At 38.4% G+C, this 21,379-nt stretch overlaps 1 protein-coding gene across 2 annotated transcripts in view; it reads right to left on the bottom strand.

The window, feature by feature from the left end:
• The window catches only part of RAB3C (RAB3C, member RAS oncogene family), a 306,013-nt gene that overhangs the window by 49,988 nt on the left and 234,646 nt on the right, over positions 1 to 21,379 (bottom strand). For both annotated transcript variants that reach the window (XM_036848647.1, XM_036848646.1), the window contains exon 4: positions 16,325 to 16,449. In XM_036848647.1, the coding sequence (XP_036704542.1) occupies positions 16,325 to 16,449 (125 nt within the window). The remainder of the gene's footprint in view (positions 1 to 16,324; positions 16,450 to 21,379) is intronic.

The raw sequence follows: 21,379 nt of genomic DNA, 5'->3' as shown, positions 1-21,379 counted from the left end.
GAGGATAAGCTTTGATTCACAAGTGTAGCAGGACAATGGGAATTTGGAGGTTCTTTAGCAAGAACGTATTTAGCATATCGGCAGCCCTTGGAGCAGCTGGACTCATGGGAATGAGGATATCACCAGAGATCAATGTTGGTAGAAACCTGGATCAGTAAGGAGAAATATGGGAAAGACCACCTAGGTTAGTGGGGTTGACTAAAGAAAGTGGTGAGTCAACGAAGGATTCACCAGGGTCTTCATTTACTGGAAGATGTGAAAACACTAAATGAGTGGCGGTTCAGAAGAGTAGCAGCATGCAGAACCCCGAGGTAAATGAAGTTGAGTTTACCACTCAAACGTGCTGCGTGGGTGGGGATTCATGGGCTGGATAACCATAAAATTTATCATTTAAACCAAGTCATTTTTGAGATTGAAAGGGGGTGCTATTAATACTCATACTGAAAAATGAGCATAAATTGAGACTGTCCTGAGCAAACTGGGGCACACGGTCACTTTATTCATAAAGAACAGATACTTGCTAGGGAGTGAATTTTAGCTTCCAGTAAAGAGAGTAGAGATTCATAAGGTTATGAGATAATGGAGAGCAAGAGTTCATATGAATTGGGGAGCTCAAAGGAGACAAGGATCAGGGGGAAGTAGGGGTCCCTTCCCTTTCTACCACACAAATAGGATCACACCTAAACTAACCCAAACACATTAAAATGGACCCTGCTGATTTGCTTTATACCTCCTGGGACTACTTAGCCAAAGAGAAAGTGAGCCAGTGGAAATAATGGTTGGGTGGCAATGCTTCCGGGCAGAGAGTTGTGTGCAGACAGGTACTTAGAGCATTTAAACAGCATTGCTGGGGCTCCCCACTGAATCCAGAAATTGGAAATTCTTGTTCTTTCGTAAACACTATGATTAAGATTTAAATCAATCTTTAAAAGTCTTCTGAAGAACAAAGTCAATGCATATTTGATGCAAGTGGTTTCAGTTTAAAAAATAGGCTTCAGGGTACTGCTCTTCTCATTAGAGATTCTGGCTCCTCAGCCTGGCTTTATTACAGAATTGGTTTTGTAGGGACAAGGGAAAGAGATTAAAAAACTGAAGGAAAAAAATCCGTTATTACAGTGGGGTTGCTGGAGGCAACATTGCAGGTCTGAGCTTGACAAGAAAGCTTTAAAATAGCCCAGGCAGGAGTATGTTCACCACTAGAACTGCTCATGCTTCTCTGGCTTGTGTACCCCACCTAACTAAGTGGCCCTTGGCAAGCTAAACTGACACTATAATGATAGGTTGAAGCACACGAATTTGAAATTAGCTATAAAAATGTGCACCCCACCAACCATTAAACTAGTTATGGTCTGTTGCTAAAGACAAGGTTAATAATGCAGACATGGCCACGATGGCCAGTTCTTATGATTTGCTTTACTTTTTCCTACCAATTAGGAAATGCATACAAAATTAGGAAATGTTATAAAAAATGCATTTAATGGAGGCAACTCTTAACAACAATTTAAATTCATAGAAAAGAAAGGGATGGCTATTTGCATTTGAAAAATAATTTACTGTCATCTTTAAAACTATGGATTTCTGGTTTCCAGTGCCTAGGTTTAATGCTAGTTCTTTCCATTTGCTCACTAGATCTTGTCCCGTTCACCCTATGGCTCTCCACCAAGTAGCTCCATTCTCCTGACTCTCCACCCTCTGCTTCTTCCTGGGTTTCTTCCCTTCTGCCTGTTAACATGCTGATTTTACTCCCAAATTGTCCCTCCATAATGACTTCAATTAGTTACTCAAGCCAGAAACCTGGGGTCATCTTTTACCCCCCCTCAGCCTTCAGGATCCAGATATTCACCAAGTGTTGTTAGTTCTACTGCCTAAACATGTAAAAATTTCTCTCCTCATTTGTACCCCACTGCCACTGCTAAGTTTAGGCCTATGGTCCTCAACTTCAACACAATCAAGTAACACACGGGCAGAACCTAAATTAGGGGTTCTCAACCCTGGATATACATTAGAATCATCAGAGGAGCTAAAACACCTGTGTTTGTACTCCAGCTTTAGAGATTTTGATTTATGTGACATATGTGTGTGTGTGCACACATGAGCTTCCTGTTCTCCCTCTATAAACCATCATCTAATCAGTGATCTCCAAACATTTTTTTTTTTTAACTCTAAGGGTTGTACAAACAAAAAAAGGTTAAAATGAAGTGACGTCAGCATCATGGCAGTGTGAGTCATCCCTTTTTCTCTCCCCTTTTATTTACAAAGAGTTGGACATTCATAACAAAACCAGACTGCCTCTGCACATTATTACCAGGACACCCAGGAAATTTCTTCCCACCTGTGTATTAGAAAGTAGGTAGATAGGATCTCTGAGGATCCAAGAGAGTTGATGAGCCTGGCCCACTCCGATTTGGCACTATGTTGGAACTGAACCATACTCTAGAAAAAAAATGGGCTTAACAGACATATATAGAACATTCCATCCAACAGCAGAATATACACTTTTCTCAAGTGCACATGAAACGTTTTCCAAAATAGACCATACAAGACACACACACACAAAAATCTTAGCAAATTTAAGAAGATTGAAATCATACTATCTTTTCTGATCACCATGGCATGAACTAGAAATCAACAAAGAGAGGAAAAGCTGGAAAACCTACAAATATGTAGAAACTAAACAGCACAATTCTGAAAACCAAAGGGTCAAAGAAGAAATGAAGATGGAAATAAAAAATTATTTTGAAACAAATGAAAATGAAAATAAAACATATTAAAACTTATGGGATGTCGCAAAAACTGTTCTGAGAGGAAAGTTTATACTGAAAAAAACAATGTATTAAGAAATTAGAAAGATCTCAAATAACCTAACTTTACAACTCGAGGAACAAGACAATGAATAAATTAAGCCCAAAGTTAGCAGAAGGAAGGAAATAATAAAGATCAGAGCAGAAATAAATGACATGGAGTTTAGAAAAGCAACAAAAAGGATCAATGAAACTATGAGCTGCTTCTTTGAAAAGAAACAAAATTGAAAAACATTTAGCCAGACTAAGAAAAAAAGAGAGAAAACTCATATAAATAAAATTAGAAATAAACAGGAGACATTACAACTGATACTACAGAAATTCAAAAGATCACAAGAGACTATTATAAACAATTATGTGCCAACAAATTAGATAACCTAGAAGAAATAGATAAATTTATAGAAACACACAACCTAACAAGACTGAATGAGAAAAAAATAGAAAATCTGAAAAGACCAATAATGAGTAGAGATTGAATCAGTAATCAAAACCCTCCAACACATAAAACCCCAGGGCCTGATGGCTTCACTGGTGAATTCTACCAAACATTCAAAGAAGAATTAATATCAATCCTTCTCAAGCTCTCCATAAAATTGAGGAAAAGGAAAAACTTCCAAACTCATTCTATGAGGTCAGCATCACCTTGATACCAAACCAGATAAGGACACCACAAGAAAAGTACAGACCAACGCCCCTGATGAATATGGATGCAAATATTTTCAACAAAATATTAGTGAACCAAATTCAAGAGAACGTAAAAAGGATTACACACCATTGCCAAGTGGGATTTATCTCTGGATGGTTCAACATATGCAAATCAATAAATGTAATCATCATATTAATAAAAGATAAAAATGACATGATCATCTCAACAGATGTAGAAAAGCATTTGACAAAATACAACACGCTTTCATGATAAAAACCCTTGGCAGATTGGGTATAGAAGGAATATACCACAACATATATGACAAACCCACAATTAACATTATACTTAATGGAGGAGAATTGAAAGTTTTTCCACTAAGATCAGGAATGAGACAAGAATGCCTACTCTCACCACTCCTATTGAATATAGTACTGGAAGTCCTAGCTAGAGGGATGAGGCAAGACAAAGAAATAAAATGCATCCAAATCAGGAATGATTTGCTATTTGTAGACAATATGATTCAGTATATAGAAAATTCCAAAGTCTCAACCAAAAAACTTTGGAACTAATCAACAATTTCAGTAAAGTTATAGGATACAAAATTAACATACAGAAACCAGTTGCATTTCTTTACACTAAGGTTGAAATAGCTGAACAAGATCCCATTCACAATAGCATTAAAAACAATAAAATACTTAGGAATAAATTTAGCCCAGAAAGTGAAAGATCTGTACAAGACTATAAGAAAACTACAAGACTTTGCTGAACGAAACTGAAGAAGACACAAACAAGTGGAAAGACATCATGCTGTCATGGATTGGAAGAATTAGTATTATTAATATCTCCATAACATCCAAATCCATCTACAGATTTAATGTAATTCCCAACAAAATACCATAGGCATTCTTCACAGAAATAGAAAAAGCAATCCCAAAATTTGTATGGAACCACAAGAGACTCCAAACAGCCAAAGCAATCCTGAAGAAAAAGAACAAAGCTGGAGCTATCACACTTCAAACTATACTACAAAGCTACAGTAATAAAAAACAGTATAGACACATAGACCAATGGAATAAAGTTAGAGAGCACAGAATTAAACCCCTGCTCATAAGATCAACTAATATTTGACAAGGGAGCCCAGAGCACCAAATAAAGAAAGATAGTCTCTTCAACAAATGGTGTTGGGAAAACTGGATGAACACATGCAGAATAATGAAACTGACCCTTATCTCACACCACTCACAAGTCAACTCAAAATGAATCAAAGACCTAAACACAATACCTGATACTATAAAACTCCTAGAAGAAAACATAGGGAAGAAGCTCCTCAACACTGGTCTTGGCAATGACTTTTTGGATATGATACCCAAAGCACAAACAACAAAAGCAAAAATCAACGAATGAGACTGCAGCAAACTTAAAAGCTTTTGCATAGAAAAAAAGAAAAAATAATAAGTAAGAAAATGAAAAGACAACAGACAGAATGGGAGAAAAAATTTTCAAACTATTTATCAGGAGAAGGGGTTAATATCCAAAATATATAAAGAGCTTGTACAACTCAAAGTCAATAATTAAACAAAAAATATGATTAAAAATTGGGCAGAGGATCTGAATAGACATTTTTTCCAAAGACATACAGATGGCCAACAGGTATGTGAAAGCATGGTTAACATCACTAATCATCAGTGAAATGTAAATCACAACCACAAAGAGCTATCACCTCACACCTGTTAGAATGGCTATTACCAAAAATACAAAAATTAACAAGTGTTGGTAAGGGTATGAAGAAACGGGAACCCTTGTGCACTGTTGATGGGAATGTAAATTGGTATAGCCATATATGGATATTCCTCAAATAATTAAAAATAGAAATATCATATGATCCAGAAATTCCACTTTTAGGCATTTATACAATAAAAACAAAAAGATATAGGCACCCTTACGTTCACTACATTATTATTTACAGTAGCCAAGATATGGAAACAACCTAAGTGTCCATCATTGGATGAATGGATAAACACACATATGCACACACACATACACAATAGAATATTATTCAGCCATAAAAAAGAAAGAAATCTTGCCATTTATGACAACATGGATGAACCTTGAGGGAAATAAGTCAGACAGAGAAAGACAAATACTGTATGATCTCATTTATATGCAGAATCTCAGAAAAAAAAGGAAACCACCTCCCCCCAAAAAACCTCCAAAATAAAACCCACCTCAGATACAGAGAACACATTGGTGGTGATCAGAGGTGGGGGCTGGGGGTTGGGCAGGCAAAATGGATGAAAGGTTCAAAAGGTACTAATGCCCAGTTATAAAATAAATAAATCACGGAGATGTAATGTACAGCACAGTACCATATTTAAAAATACTGTATTGCATATTTGAAAGTTGTTAAGAGAATAAATCTTAAGTTCTCATCACAAGAAAAAAGTTTTTGTAATTATGTATAGTGATGGATATAGACTTACTGTGGTGATCATTTTGCAATACATACAAATATTGAATCATTATGTTACATACCTGAACTAATGTTATATGTCAATTATAACTCAATATACCTGAACTAATGTTATATGTCAATTATACCTCAATAAAATAAAAAAAAAAAATACTGTTGACTGAGTCCCACCAGAGAGATCCCAATTTAATTGGCCTGATTTACTTTTCTATTTACTTTTTTTAACTTCTATTTACTTTTCTCCTCTCCTTGCCTTGGTCCTGCCTGAATTGAATTTTCTGAGAAAGAAGTGAGATCCCCTCAGTGTTTTGAGGCCTACCTGTGACTTGAGTTAATTTATCTCTGTTATTCCTAGTCTCAGAGCAGTCTTATATGGCTCTCTCAGCACAACAAAGAAGAAAGACAGCACACTTTACAATACCTTAATTTTTCATTATTTAGAAGGGCTCTAATGCTCTAAAGGTACTAAGAAGTTGCTGTGTAACCGGTTTAGTGGTAACTGTCTCAGTGTAATTTTTAAGGCCCAGAGAGTGAGGCATCAAGAATTTTCAGAGGTTTCTTATAAAGCACGGAATGAGTAGTCAAGGAGTTTTCCAATTTACTGGTTGGAGGAAATTCCATAAAGCTGGGCACTGTTTGAAAATAAATATTATGTACTTGGGCAATATTGCATTTGAGAAAATTTATCCTTAACAGTGATCTAGTCATTTTCTGGCATCTTTCACTGGATCACTGTGGATCACTGGAAGACTCGGGGGTCCATGAACAGAGTTTAAATAGGCTCATCCATTATTATAGACCCTAATTCTCTCCTGGATTGTAAAATAGAAAACTAAACGCAGTTAAGACCTAATCTGTATCTCAAGGTCGTTCCAAGTATACAGTGACTCAAGCGGAGCTTAGTGGTCAGGAAGGTGTGACACTGGTAATTATAATTCTCTTCAATGGAAAATGTATAAAGAGAATCTGGCTGCTTAGGATCAGACTGTATGGATCCAAAGTTCAGTGAAGTTACTGCTTTGTTCATTCTCATCTGAGTTGGCAATGAAAGACAAGGGTGTTTACACTAAAAGACTCAAATTAGAAACCAATTGAAGAATCCTAGAATCAGAGTTCCTAAATTAGGCATTCCTGAAGTCATCTAGTCTCAGCAGAAATCAGCAGCATGGGCACTAAAATCTCAGGAGGTAGACTTTCCTGGCTTGGTAACAATGATGTTCCATTCACCCTAGTTAACATGTCCCCAGGAGTGATATCAAGGCATATGAAGCCGCATGGTCAATGTGCTCAAACTCTTATTCTTGGTGGGATAGAAATGTCCCATAGAGTCCAAACTCTATTAGCCATGGTGTATCTGCCTTACTTGATTTATCTAGACTTTTTGGGAAGCAACTATATTGAATATATCCTGTCTGCACCACCTCCCTCCTCCAGAAACAATCAGTTCTTTTAGTATATTCTTTGTTACGTGAAGGAGTATCCTTTCTGATTTGTCTTTAATTTACCTTTTTCTACTTCAAGAGATTATTCCCTTGAAGGAACTGCTTAATTAAGCCAGCCTTTATTGAATCAATGTTTCAGAGTTTATAGACATAGAATGTGACTTTTTTGTCACTCTTCTTATTCTTAAAACAGAAGGAACTATATATTTGTAGATCTGTATGTCCCACCTTCATCCTTCAAGTTATACTTGTTTTGATGTTTTCCAGCCCTAAACAGGGCTGGAAACAATTTATGCATTCACTATATTTTATTGTATTTTTGACATGCAGACCACACATTAAGCTTCACGAGGAGGAAGATACATATTTCATGACTCCTTAATATCATTATAGGTGTTTAATAAACATTTGAAGATGAATAAACAAAACAAAACAAGTCATTAAATGTGAAAAGAGGGGGAAACAAATTTTACAGGTTGGAAAGATGGCAAAGTATAAGAATATTTTATAGTTGTCAGAAATCCTCATGGGTTCCCTGTGCTAGACAAGGAGGAAGGATGGAGATGACAGGGTTGGAATTTAGTAATACAGGCACATGATATCATGACAATTATTTAAATGGAGAGTAATAGGATATATGTATCTGTTATTTGCTTTAGGAAGAAATATGAATGCAAATTAAAAACAAAATTAGAGCCCTACAAATTAGTTATTAAAAACATCACTTCTCTCCAGAAGCAAATTTAGTTTATCTGCAATTTTTGTTTCTCTAACTACATTTTTAGGAAACCTCAGAGTTTCTGCACTTTCTGCCCATTCAGCGCTTGTAAAAATGGTTCAAGTATTCTTTCTTCTATAATTTCAGGGCAATACAAATCCATTCTCCTGCATACATTTCTTTGTTCTTATTCCCAGTTATATTACTTTTATTTTAGGAAAACATATCTTTAATTATTTCTATTTTTCTAATTTAATATTTAATATTTTTACATTTAAAACAAATTATGAGACTACATATATATAGATTATTGCCATATTATAAATTCGGCATTTGGATAAAAATAAAAATTGAAAACATTCCTATATATTGTTATAGGTACATGTGCCTATAGTAAATGTCAAAAACACACATGGGAAGAATGATACTAGCTATAGGATAATGTTCAGCTCAGGGGCAGTTCCCTACCTTCTCCAAACACTTGCAGCTATTTAAGCCAGTGTTCTAAAATTTTAGGGTTGTAGGAAAGTCAGAATGTTGTTTGTTAAACATGTAGATTCCTGGCCTTCAGAAACTTTGATGCAGCATGCCTGAGTTAGGGTTGACAAATATGCACTTGAAAAAGAACCCCAGAGGATTCAGCTGCACATGATTTAGAGGACCACCCAAAATCGGAAGTATTGAATACATGCAGCTGGTAGGTGGGTAGAGGGTCAGGGCTAAGACATGACTTGGCTGTCATTAGTTTATAGGCAGAGTTCATGCCTCAGAAATGGTTGGGACTATCTAAGGGAGAGTGCAGAGAGAGAAGAGTGGTGGGCCAAGGACAGAAAGGCAAAGTGCAAAAGGGAGAAAGAGGAGGAGTCTCCCAAGGAAACAGCAAAGGTATGGCTGGAGAGAGAGCACCATGGTATAGAAGCCAAGATGGCAGAATTCAAGAAGGAGGGCATGCCCAGCAGGCCAAATGAAACAAAACAACCAGGAAAGGGAAGACCAGAAAAATGCTGATTGTCTGCATAGTCTATCACAGGCACTACAATGGTTGCTCCTGAAAGGTAGCATTTTCATTGTATTCCCAAGCAACTGATGTATTGTAAATGTTTGGATTGGCAAGGGCAGCTGACATACAAGTATTTTAAAGACCTCAGCTACAGCTCAGTTCCATCAAGTACCTTCATTAGGATAAGCAAATGTTATGGATGTAACCATCCACAATGGAGAATTAATTGTAACTAGATCAATACAGCAGTGTTTTTGAACCATCTGCTAAGATGTGGTAATGACATTTAAAAAACAGTGCCCAACCTTTGTGTGTGTGTGATGCTGTTCTGGACAATGGAATTTTACCAGTAATTAAAAAAAAAATAAAGCTAAGACCTTTAAAATCTTTAAACTTAGATTGTGAGGGTTTTTTCCCCCATATAAACGATCTCTCATGATCATTTATAGAAGGGTGTGTAGTCATGAAAAGAACAAACCACATTAAAGAAGGTAAACGACTCTCTAAGAATGCCCAAGTGTTGGTTGCTATGACAACTGCTGGGGTTTATTGAACACAGAGCAAAAAATCAATCAGAAATCATTGGAAGAATGTGTATGGGTACATAAACCATTTCTGCCTCACAATTTCAGGAAATTTCCTTCATCTATGTACCACAGGAAAAGGGTTTGTGTTTGTGTCAGTCAGTGGAGTTCCAAGGAAAGCTGCCCTCTTGATGCATTCACACCATTTTAAATGTCCCCTTCCATAACATGACCTTCTCAACACCCAGGTAATTTATTACAGCAGTAAAAAATGTAACCAGCTACCTGGCTCAATGTCACTAAAATATTGGCTCCCATCTATTGTTCTTTGAACCAAACAATTTTCAGGTTTATATATAGAAGTCACTTACATCTGTGTAGCAGTTTCTTCCCCCCACATAGCATATGCCTGACTAGTCAAGAAAATACAGGGAGGGAAGAGATTGTCTCAGGAAGCCACCCTGCCAACCCTGTCCCAGATTTCTTTTCTCTCTTCTCTTGGGGAATCTACTATTCTCCATTCCTAACTTCCTGAGGTGCTAAGAGGACTAAGAAAAGATAGCCAAGTTTTTCAGACTTTTGGGGGGAAAATATTGTTAAATTGATAGAATGGGGAGAGGCCCTATGAACGAGAAGATAAAAGCTCAAGGGCGGCCACAGAAAGAACAGACATCAGCTGTATGATTTTCTCATGGGCTAATGTAAGAAAGTTTGGTGGGAGGGTTCTTGCGGTCACTGGGTGATAGCCTTTGGTCCAATGAGCTCACTAATCTCATAAGGAAATGGTCAAGCTCTCAGACTGGACTGTGCATAGTTCATTTATGAGATGACCAAGTGACAGCGTGCCCCACTGAGAGGAGGTCTGCTTCTCTAATTTGTGCTGCACACTCCCTGCAGATTAATCACAAAGTACCCCCTCCAGAACAGTGTTTTTCAAATTATAGTGGGTTGAAGCACATTAGTGGATCCTAGGATTTATTTAGTGAGTTGACACCATTATTAAAAGAAAAAAGAAGGTGAAAAATAATAGAAAAGAGAATAGCACCGAACAAATCTCATCTAATAAGAGTAAATGTGTTTTGTTTGGTTTCATTCTCTTTCTCTCTACGTATGTATGCACTGGGTTGCTAGATTGAATGCATTTCTTACTGTAGGTCCTGGCCAAAAAGGTTAGAAAGCCAGACTCTCGGAAGGAAGGGAGGGAGGAAACAGGGACAGGAGGGAGGGAGGGAGGGAGAAGGGAGAAAGGGAGGAAGGGAGGGAGGGAGGGAGGGAGGGAGGAAGGAAGGGAAGAAGGAAGGGAGGAAGGAAAGGAGGAAGGAAGGGAGGAAGGAAGGAAAAGAAAGAAATTCCAGCTCCTTTGCTTAGGGCTGGAATTGTTCCCCAAATCCACTCTACTTCCATAACATTACGCTGGGTTCCAACTTTTCCACTCACTCTCCTCCCAATGTTCCTCTCAATGTCCTTACTCCACTGTGCCCTTTATTCATGATGCTTCTTCTCCTCTTCATGGTTTTCATATTCTACTCTCCTTTCAGGACCATTCAAAACTTGTCTTGCCATTTAACCCATATGATTGTTAGCTACTCTCATCACTCACCTCTTCTTAGCTGTTCTGCTCATTTCCATACATTTTCTCTGTTTCCTCTGCATTGCTCCTTATCTGCCTCCCATCTCACTTCACTCTCACACCTCCTTCTAACACCTGTGTCTGCCACCCTCCCTCTGTTTCTTTCCTCTTGGCATCTGTCTCCTAGCTTATCATATTCTCATGATGCTATTTTTGGTATTGTCTTGTTATTTCTGCTTTCTTGTGTGTATCTCTGGTCTCCCCAGTTGATGGAAAGCAACTTGAGCCGAGGGACTGTGGATCACACTTTTCTGGTATCCCCCGTGATGTCCGACACAGTGCAGGATACATAACTGGTGCTCAGTAAAAAATGCCTTGAATTAATAAATCAATCATGGCCATTGCAGCCTCTATCCCCACGCACCAGTCCCTGCCATGGGTGTCCCCCAGCCGCCACCTCCTCTGTGCCCCCTTCCCACCAGGGCAGGCTCATGTGCTCTGGGGCAGCCTCAGGAGCAGATGCCTGTGGGTGGCCTACATGCATAGGTGGGGCTGAAACCACAGCTGAGCCCCAGGGACCGTGAAACTAAGATGGGGAGATGAAATCTCCCCTTACTGCTGCGCAAACTGCGGATTTACACCCCTGCAACTGGCTTTGTAAACTCAGCACCTGCAGAACATCTGAGCAGACAACGAGTGCTCCTGCAGCTGAGACGGGTCTAGCTTTAGCAGCTGTGGACTTTGTGGACACGTACACATGGGTGTTGGGCCAGGCCAGAGTCCGAACTGACCCCATAACACCCACAGTGGATGCAGATCCATGATTACTGCAATCCTGGAACCTGACTTCAGTGGATCTACACTAGTGGCCTGGTGAAAACAGCACCTGGGAGACACCAGGGCCAACTGCTGGCATACCCACACAGTTAAGGTGGGGCCGAGAGCAGTGCCAACAACAGTGTAATCTGAGAGCTCACACAACGGGTGAAAGGTGACACAACAGAGCACACCCACAGGTGAACAGCTCCAGAGGAGGGATACTCAGTGGCTTCTCTCCCAGTGGGAGTGCTCCAGTCCCACCTAACTCACACCACAGATCAGAAACACAGCCAAGAAACAGATCTGGGGGCCTCTACTCCAAGAACTAGGGAGCAGACCCCACCCCTGACAGGGCAGTGACAACCACAGAACAAAGGGGAGGTTCAATATCCAATGCAGGCTCTTGTCACTACAACATCAGTCACACCTCCTATCAAGGGGATAATGGACAGCATACACTGAAGAAAGAGGTGGCAGACACCTATACTAAAAACAGCCCTACCACCAAAAAAATTTAAACCCATGCAGGCCACACAGAAACGTTCCCACATAAAAATAGCCCTCCAAGACACAGTCTGAGAATCTGGCATTGGGAAGAAGAACCCCCAGAGCATTTAGCCTTGAAGACCAGCAGAGCTTGAGTGAAGGAACTCCAAAGGGCTGGGGGAAAGACACTCTACTCTTGGAGGGTGCACACAAGGTCTCATGTGCCCTGGGACCAGCAAAAAGCAGTACATCCATAGGAACCTGGGTTAGACCTACCTAAGGGTCTTGGAGGCTCTCCTGGGGAGGTATGGGTCAGCTGTAGATTGCTGTGGGGGGCGAGGAGACTGGTAGTGGAGGCCCCAGGGAATACTAATTGGCATGAACTCTCCAGGAGGTCCCAATTTTGGCACCATACCCGGTCCAACCCAACAACCTACAGGCTACAGTGCTGGAAAGCCTCAGGCCAAACAACAAAGAAGATAGGAACACAGTGCCACCCATCAGAAGACAGGCTGTCTAAAGTTGCACTGAGCTCACAGCCACCTCAAATCACACCCTGTGACACAGCCTTGTCCACCAGAGGGACAAGACCCAGCTCTACCCACCAGAGGGCAGGCACCAGTCCCTCCCACTGGGACACCTACAAAAGCTCCAGGACCAACCTCACCCACCAGGGGTCAGACACAAGAAGGAAGAGGAACTATGATCCTGCAGCCTGTGGAAAGGAGACCACAAACACAGAAAGTTAGACAAAATGAGACAACAGAGAAATATGTTGCAGACAAAGCAACAAGATAAAAACCCATGAGAACAACTAAAGGAAGAGAAGATAGGCAATCTACCTGAAAAATAACTCAGAGTAATAATAGTAAATATGATTCAAAATCTCAGAAAAAAAATGGAGGAACAGACCAAGAAGATACAAGAAATGTTTAAAAAAGAGAAGATTTGAAGAACAGAGGTGAACAACACAATAACTGAAATAAAAAAATACACTAGAAGGAATCAATAGAAGAATAACAGGCAGAAGAACAAAGTGAGCTGGAAGACAGAGTGTTTGAAATCACTGCCATAGAACAAAGAAAAAAGAATGAAAAAAGAAATGAGGACAGTCACAGAGACCTCTGTGACAACAGCAAATGCACCAACATTTGCATTATAGGGGTCCCAGAAGATGAAGAGAAAGGAAAAGGGCCTGAGAAAAAATTTGAAGAGATTATAACTGAAAAGTTCCCTAACATGGGAAAGGGAGACACTCATCCAAGTCCAGGAAGTGCAGAGAGTCCCATACAGGATAAACCCAAGGAGGAACACACCGAGACACATAGTAATCAAACTGACAAAAATTAAAGACAAAGAAAAAAATATTAAAAGCAACAAGGGAAAAGCAACAAATAACACACAAGGAATCCTCATAAGGTTAACAGCTGATTTTTCAGCAGAAACTCTGCAGGCCAGAACAGAGAGGTACGATATATTTAAAGTGTTGAAAGGGAAAAACCTACAACCAAGATTACTCTAACCAGTAAGGCTCTCATTCAGATTTGACAGAGAAATCGAAAGCTTTACAGATAAGCAAAAGCTAAGAGAATTCAGCACCACCAAACCAGCCTTACAACAAATGCTAAAAGAACTTCTCTAGGTGTGTGTGTGGGGGGAAGGCCACAGCTAGAAACAAGAAAATCACAAGTGGGAAAGCTCACTGGTAAAGGCAAACATAAAGTAGTAGTAAAAAATCATCCACACACAAATATGATATCAAAACCAGCAACCGTGAATATACAATGGAGGAAAGACAGTCTCTTCAATAAGTGGTGCTGGGAAAACTGGGCAGCTACATGTAAAAGAATAAAATTAGAACACTCCCTAACACCATACACAAAAATAAACTCAAAATGGATCAAAGACCTAAATGTAAGGCTGGATACTATAAAACTCTTAGAGGAAAACATAGAACTCTCTTTGACATAAATCGCAGAAATATCTTTGTGAATTCACCTCCTAGAGTAATGAAAATAAAAACAAACAAATTGGACCTAATGAAACTTAAAAGCTTTTGCACAGCAAAGGACACCATAAACAAAATGAAAAGACAACAAACAGAATGGGAGAAAATATTTGCAAATGAAGCGACAAGGAATTAATTTCCAAAATATGCAAACAGCTCATGCAGTTCAATATCAAAAAAGCAAACAACCCAACCAAAAAATGGACAGAAGATCTAAATAGACATTTTTCCAAAGAAGACACACAGATAGCCAAAAAGCACATGAAAAGATGCTCAACATCACTAATTATTAGAGAAATGCAAATCAAAATTACAATGAGTAGTTGTACAAAACTACAACCACCTCACAACAGTCAGAATGGCCATCATCAAAAAAATCTACAAACAATAAGTGCTGGAGAGGGTGTAGAGAAAAAGGAACCCTTCTACACTCTTGGTGTGAATGTAAATCGGTACAACCACTATGGAGAACAGTATGGAAGTTCCTTAAAAAAACTAAATATAGAACTACTACATGATCCAACAATCCCATTCCTGGTCATATATCTGTAGAAAAACATAATTTGAAAAGGTATCCCAATGTTCATTTCAGCACTATTTACAGTAGCCAAGACATGGAAGCAACCTAAATGTCCATCGACAGAGGAGTGGATAAAGAAGATGTGGTACATATATACAATGGAATATTACTCAGCCATAAAAAAGAACAAAATAATGCCATTTGCAGCAACATGGATGGACGTAGAGATTGTCATACTGAGTGAAGTAAGTCAGAGAAAGACAAATATCATATGATATCGCTTATATGTGGAATCTTAAAAAATGGTACAAATGAACTTATTTACAAAACAGAAATAGAGTCACAGATGTAGAAAACAAACTTATGGTTACTAGGGGGGAAAGGGGGAAGGGATAAATTGGGGGATTGGGATTGACATATACACACTACTATATATAAAATAGATAACTAATAAGGACCTACTGTATAGCACAGGGAACTCTACTCAATACTCTATAATGAGCTATATGGGAAAATAATCTAAAAAAGAGTGGATATATGTACATGTATAACTTATTCACTTTGCAGTACACCTGAAACTAACACAACATTGTAAGTCAACTATACTCCAATAAAAATTATTTTAAAAAAATCAATCAGTCATGATTCCCTCCTTTGCACCAAAACTCTACCCTACTCACTCAAGCATTTTTTTCCCCTATATACAATGTTTTGCATTTGAAATGGCTTTGCCATTTCTAAAACTCTTTCATATCTATCTCTTATCTCAGTTGATCTTACCTACAAGGACTTGGTAAAGTAGGCATGGGTCATAATACTCATTCTTAAGATATGAGGAGGTAGAGTCTCAAAGAGGTTTGTAACTGTAACACACATTGCCAGTGGTGTCCCTAGAACCAGAATCTATAACATGACCTATTCTGTGCCTATTACCCACCCTCCTCCAATGGAAACTTGAAAACAACAATCATATAGCATAATAAAGTGCTCACTCAGTATAAAATATTGTATATAGAGAAAAAGCCCCAAAGAAATAGCAAGCAAGGCACATCCTGTCTTTCTTATGCAATGGAATTTGAACATCTTCTGTTAAACCCAAATGCTGGCTGTCTATTTTGCTTCTGTAATTGTGCTTGGATTCTAAGGATGCCACAGAAAGTGGGAGGAAATCCACTTACTACTTACAGGTGATGTGTTGGTTTCTACTGTCGGGTTGACAATCTTTTCATTAAATCCATCCTAACAAGTAGCTGGGACTCTGCACTGTTACAAGTAATTACCATGCTCTCTTTCTCATTAATTTGATCATTTGTTTCTTACCAAGCTGTTCTCCTAAATGTTGGCCCCTCTCAGTTGAGATGACTCGCTCATCTTCCATGTCACATTTGTTCCCAACCAGGATAACCTGGGCATTATCCCATGAGTATGTTTTGATTTGAGTTGACCTACAAGAAAAAAAAACAACAGGCAAAAAAATGATCAGAGGAAAGTGCAACAGCATAAAAATGAAGGAGAAGAAATATATCCCACAGATGACGATAATAGCAAAAAATGAAGCCCAAATGTCTGACATTTAGAATTAATTAGTTCAGTGCAATTCTACCCTTCAGATACTCATCAGGGATTGCGTGAGTCAAAAATCAGGGGAACGGTGGTGTGGTGTTGTATTTAGAATTCTTCTGTGTTTGATGAGATTAATATTACTACCGCTTCTTCCTTCCCCCCTTCTACTCCACCTTATACAGTACTTTTATAGCTGGAGTGAGTGGCCAGCCATCCCAGTTCGCACAAGATGTTCCCAGTTTTAGCAGTAAAAGTCCTATGCCCCAAGAAACCCCTCAGTTCCAAGAAACCTGAGATGGTTGGTCACTATTTATAGCCCATCACAGAAAAAAATGTTTTACCTTGTTATAGTCACAACTTAAAGAGCTAAGACAATTGGGTTAGGAAATCTGTGAGTAATGATAATATTTTTAAAAAGCGTTATAAGAACGAATATACTCATGCCTTACATTTTTAAGAGAAAAATGCCAGGTTGATTAATATCAAAATTATAATACAATGAGCTGGTGTTTTAGGTTACTATAAACAGGATATCTAGGATTCAGAATAAGCTTCCCGTATGGATCATAATGCACATAACCAAATTTTGATTTTGAAACTTAGTTGATAATTATAATAGTTAATATTTGCAGGTACTGTTTTAAACTCTTTATATATGTTACCTTAACTTAATCCTTAGAGTAACTCAAGGGAGATAATATTATGATCCTCATTTTATAGTTGAGGAAAATGAGGCACAGAAAGGTTAAAAAATTCACCTAAGACAACTCAGCTAGTAAAGTGGTAGATCTGGAAATCAAACGCAGTCAGTAAAGCTTTCAAGCCTGTGCTCTTAAACACATATCTGTACTACTCATTACTAATTTGAGAAGTGAAGTTCTAGTGTATTTGTTATCATTTCAGAGAGGAAGCTGAAAGGAAGCCATGTTCTTTAATCCTCCCTTTTTATTGGCCACGTTCTTATTTGATAACAACAATTCAAGATAGGTGGGAAAGACATATCACCCAGTGGGTGGGTGGGGGGGGGAGAGAGGGAGAGAGGGAGAGAGGGAGAGAGGGAGAGAGGGAGAGAGGGAGCGAGGGAGAGAGGGCGAGCGGGAGAGAGGGGGAGAGGGAGAGAGGGAGAGAGGGAGAGAGAGAGAGAGGGAGAGAGAGGGAGAGAGAGGGAGGGAGAGAGAGGAAGAAAAGCTAAGCAAATGATGAAAGTTTAATAAAGGGATTTGTAAAGCATCAAAAAGAGAAGCTTGGCATGTTCTTACTAGCAACTGTCAAATACTTCAGGATTTTTACATAGAAAATAGTGATGCGCTGCGCTCAGCTTGAAGAGAGAATGAAAGCAAATAGCTTTAAACTGCAGCAGGAGAGCTTCTAATGAGATGTCATCACTATTTCTCCCTTCTGAGAAGAAAGAAGAGAGCTAAAAGGCAGATAGGGTCTTATCGCAGAGTACTTCCCTGAACCAAGTACAAGTTTTCAAATGAGATTAAAATATCTGGTGAAAGATACCTTTGGTTCCATGTGAGCATCTCAAGGTGCAGCATATTTTATTAGAAAAATCTGGGGATGTGACCTTTCTAATTCTGACCCCTAAGAGAATAATACATTCCTCTAGCAATAGTCACATTCAGCATATATCTATAAACTGGGAAAATAAAGGCAGACATTCAAAATCTATACTTTTCACTTACCTCATCTTATGAGCGGGGTATATGAAAAATGATGAATTCAGAGTGAATTAAAAAATATTAAAAAATATTCTATACCTGGACACACCTTAAATCTCAAGTGCTAAGACAGTTGTATAAATAAATTCCAAAGGTTCTTTCAAAGGAACTCAAATCTAATCAGATTTCCTTAGGTAATTAAAAAAATTATCCCTTTGCTCCTCTAGATCTTGTTAGCCAAGGCTTGGCCTATGCCTGGAAAGGCTCTAGGTTGAGAGCCCCTGTGTTAATGGAGAAAGTTCTTATCCTGGCACACAGCTAGAACGCAAATTTGCAGAATGAAGTTGGGGAGACAGGAGTCACAGGAGAGTGTCATACTGGCGTAAGGAAGAGGCTGGGGCTGGTATGTAATGGCATGGCTTACTGAACTTACCAAGGACAAATGCTTGCCTGAAAAAATTTAGCACTCTTCTGACCTAGTTAAACTCTTCCTGCTGCACCCCTGACTGTATAAACTTAAACCAGGCCGGGGTGCACCTTTGTGAAGGTAAAGAAGAAACAACTCAGCTAGCTGATTTGTACTCTTTAACCAAGTTAATGGAATGCTTGCTTCTGCCATTAAACATGTCTGAGTCTCTCAGTTCCAGCATAATAACTCATGGGGTCTTTGGAGGCCACAGAGATAGATTATACATCTATGCATACACAACATTCCCTGTTTATACTGTGTGTGTGTGTGTGTAATTTTGGGAGGCCATGATTACATCAGAACCATCCCCCTTTCCAATTGTACCTATATCAGAAATATTTTACTGTAACCTCCGCAATGTCCTAAATTGCCAATAATTAAAAATGAACACTTTCTATAATTAGGTAATTATAAAGAACCATTATCTTAAAAGCTTCATGAGCCATTGGAGACAATTTCTCTTTTTAATCAAGTATCAACTGTGGTCTGAGACATTTGTGTTGAAGTGAACAAAACATTAATTTGCCAGAGTTGGTTAATCAAATAAGATTTGTTTTTGACTACTCTGGACTTTCTGATGAAGTCCACCATCAACAGAGTAGCTTTAGGCAAAGCCCAATCACCAGCTACAGGGGAACAGAACCATGCTGACTGATTTATGAATTAATACATATCATAGAATCTAAGATGCCATGGATTATAAGATTAAAAATTACTTTACGAATGGCCAAGAACAAAAAGCAGCAGCCAATGAAACTATGATACAATGGTTAACAATTTTCCTGCTAGACACACTTGTCAGTTACAACAGCTTCTTGTTACTTTGAAGTTTTTTTCATGTATTCTGAGGGATTTAGTAATTCTTTCTGTCTTCAGTTGCTTTGTTCATGATGCTTTGTTCATGAAAGATGATCATCCCATGACTACCTCAATAAGTCAACATACCCTTCTGCTTGTGGGTATCTTCCCTTAAGACCTGTAGAGCACCAGCATGTTGCTTTGCAGGGAAATATGAAATGATGGTCATTACTCCAAATGAGTATTCACATCCCTAACATCAAACTGATACCCCCTCCTGCATACACAATAACTTTCTACCTACGTTGTAACAGTTCCACCACTCAGCTGAGGTAAGGACAGTATACACAGCTATGACCATGTTGGCGCATGTACAGGCAGTGGAATCCATTTCTCATACAGCATCAGCAATTACAATGTTATTTATTGTAAGACACATCCCAATTTCAGAGATGTTCAAATATGAGTAATTGTGCATCTTAGCTTCTGTAAAACACTATTGTTTTCTTGGTATTTCTTTTATGTATGAAGACCTAGGTTGAAATGAGAGCTTGGATTATTCCTTTAGCTCAGGAACACCTGGAGATGAGAAAATATAAACCTCATGGTTGACAAAGACCCAGAGTTGTGTGTAATAGAATTAAGGCAGACAGAAGAATGTTGGGATGAAAATCCAATCCCCATCCCTTCCAACTCAGAATCCTAACAATTTTATTCAGCTCATTTGAAAGAAAGCACTAATACTGAGTATGGAAAGTCATTCTGCATTCTTTAGCTTCAGCATCTTCATCTGTAAAATGAGGCCACCACATTTTGTACTTAATCTCTGGGATGTTGTAGGACAAATTTGGTTTTAGGTAGGGTCATGCTCTACTTTTACGTCACAAACACCTTTTTACAAATATAAAACATTATTAGTCCCAGCTTGGGCAGCCAGCTGTTTCTCTTCCTCAGTCCAGGTCAACTCATCCTTTCTAATTTCTATAATTAAAAATAATTTGAGTTTTTTTCATTGAAGAATCTCAAATTTGTCTCCAGTTTATACCTCAAGGCTTAGGTCCTGTACAGATACATTACTAAGAAGGAGTAAATGGCCTTTTTGGTATGTCTATTAGGAGACAGTACATGTTTATTGAGTAAATCCTCCTTTCATGTGTCATTTCTAGTATCTACTTTTTCAGTCATTTGCTATATTTTGTAAAATTTCTTATTCAGGAACGGGTTTTTATCACCTCATTAGGGACTGTCTTATTTCTTGTCTGTTAGGGATGATATTTAAAGAAGTGCTGTCACCAAATAACATACATGTGAGAAGATGATTTATTTCTGAATCACTGCAAAAGATCCTTTGGGATTTACTGTTAACCTCAACAAGATTAATGGACTCAGAAGCAACATGCTGGTCACCATGGTTACTCTACAAATGGCAATTAACTCAGACCTTACCAGTAACGAGATCCTGGTTACTAAAAAAAACCCAGTTATTTGTCTTTTAGTTAAAAACAAAAATAAAACAATAACCCCCCTCTCTCTCTATATTTTTATATGTTTCCTCTATAAATATATATTGTAGGGAGAGAGAATTTTGATTTTTTGTTTTGTTTTTGTTTTATATTATGAGGCAGAGGGAGATGAAGAGATTTTCATATTTTATACATAAATGACTGAACTCTGCACAAAATAAAATAATTTAGGAGAGCTGTAAACAGACAAATCAAATTCCTATAATATCTCTATTTCTCCTCTCTTGTTCTGGGTATATAAATAATTTCCTACGAGTTCAACCTGTTTTCATTGAGAAGAGACTCTTATTAGTGATAATGTTCTGAAAAACGGTCCACAAAATGTACCTCAGTAACCCAAAAAGCAGTTATCTCTTAG

Source organism: Balaenoptera musculus, chromosome 3, assembly GCF_009873245.2.
Source record: "Balaenoptera musculus isolate JJ_BM4_2016_0621 chromosome 3, mBalMus1.pri.v3, whole genome shotgun sequence".
NCBI lineage: Eukaryota > Metazoa > Chordata > Mammalia > Artiodactyla > Balaenopteridae > Balaenoptera > Balaenoptera musculus.
This window is presented reverse-complemented; position numbering and strand designations above follow the sequence as displayed.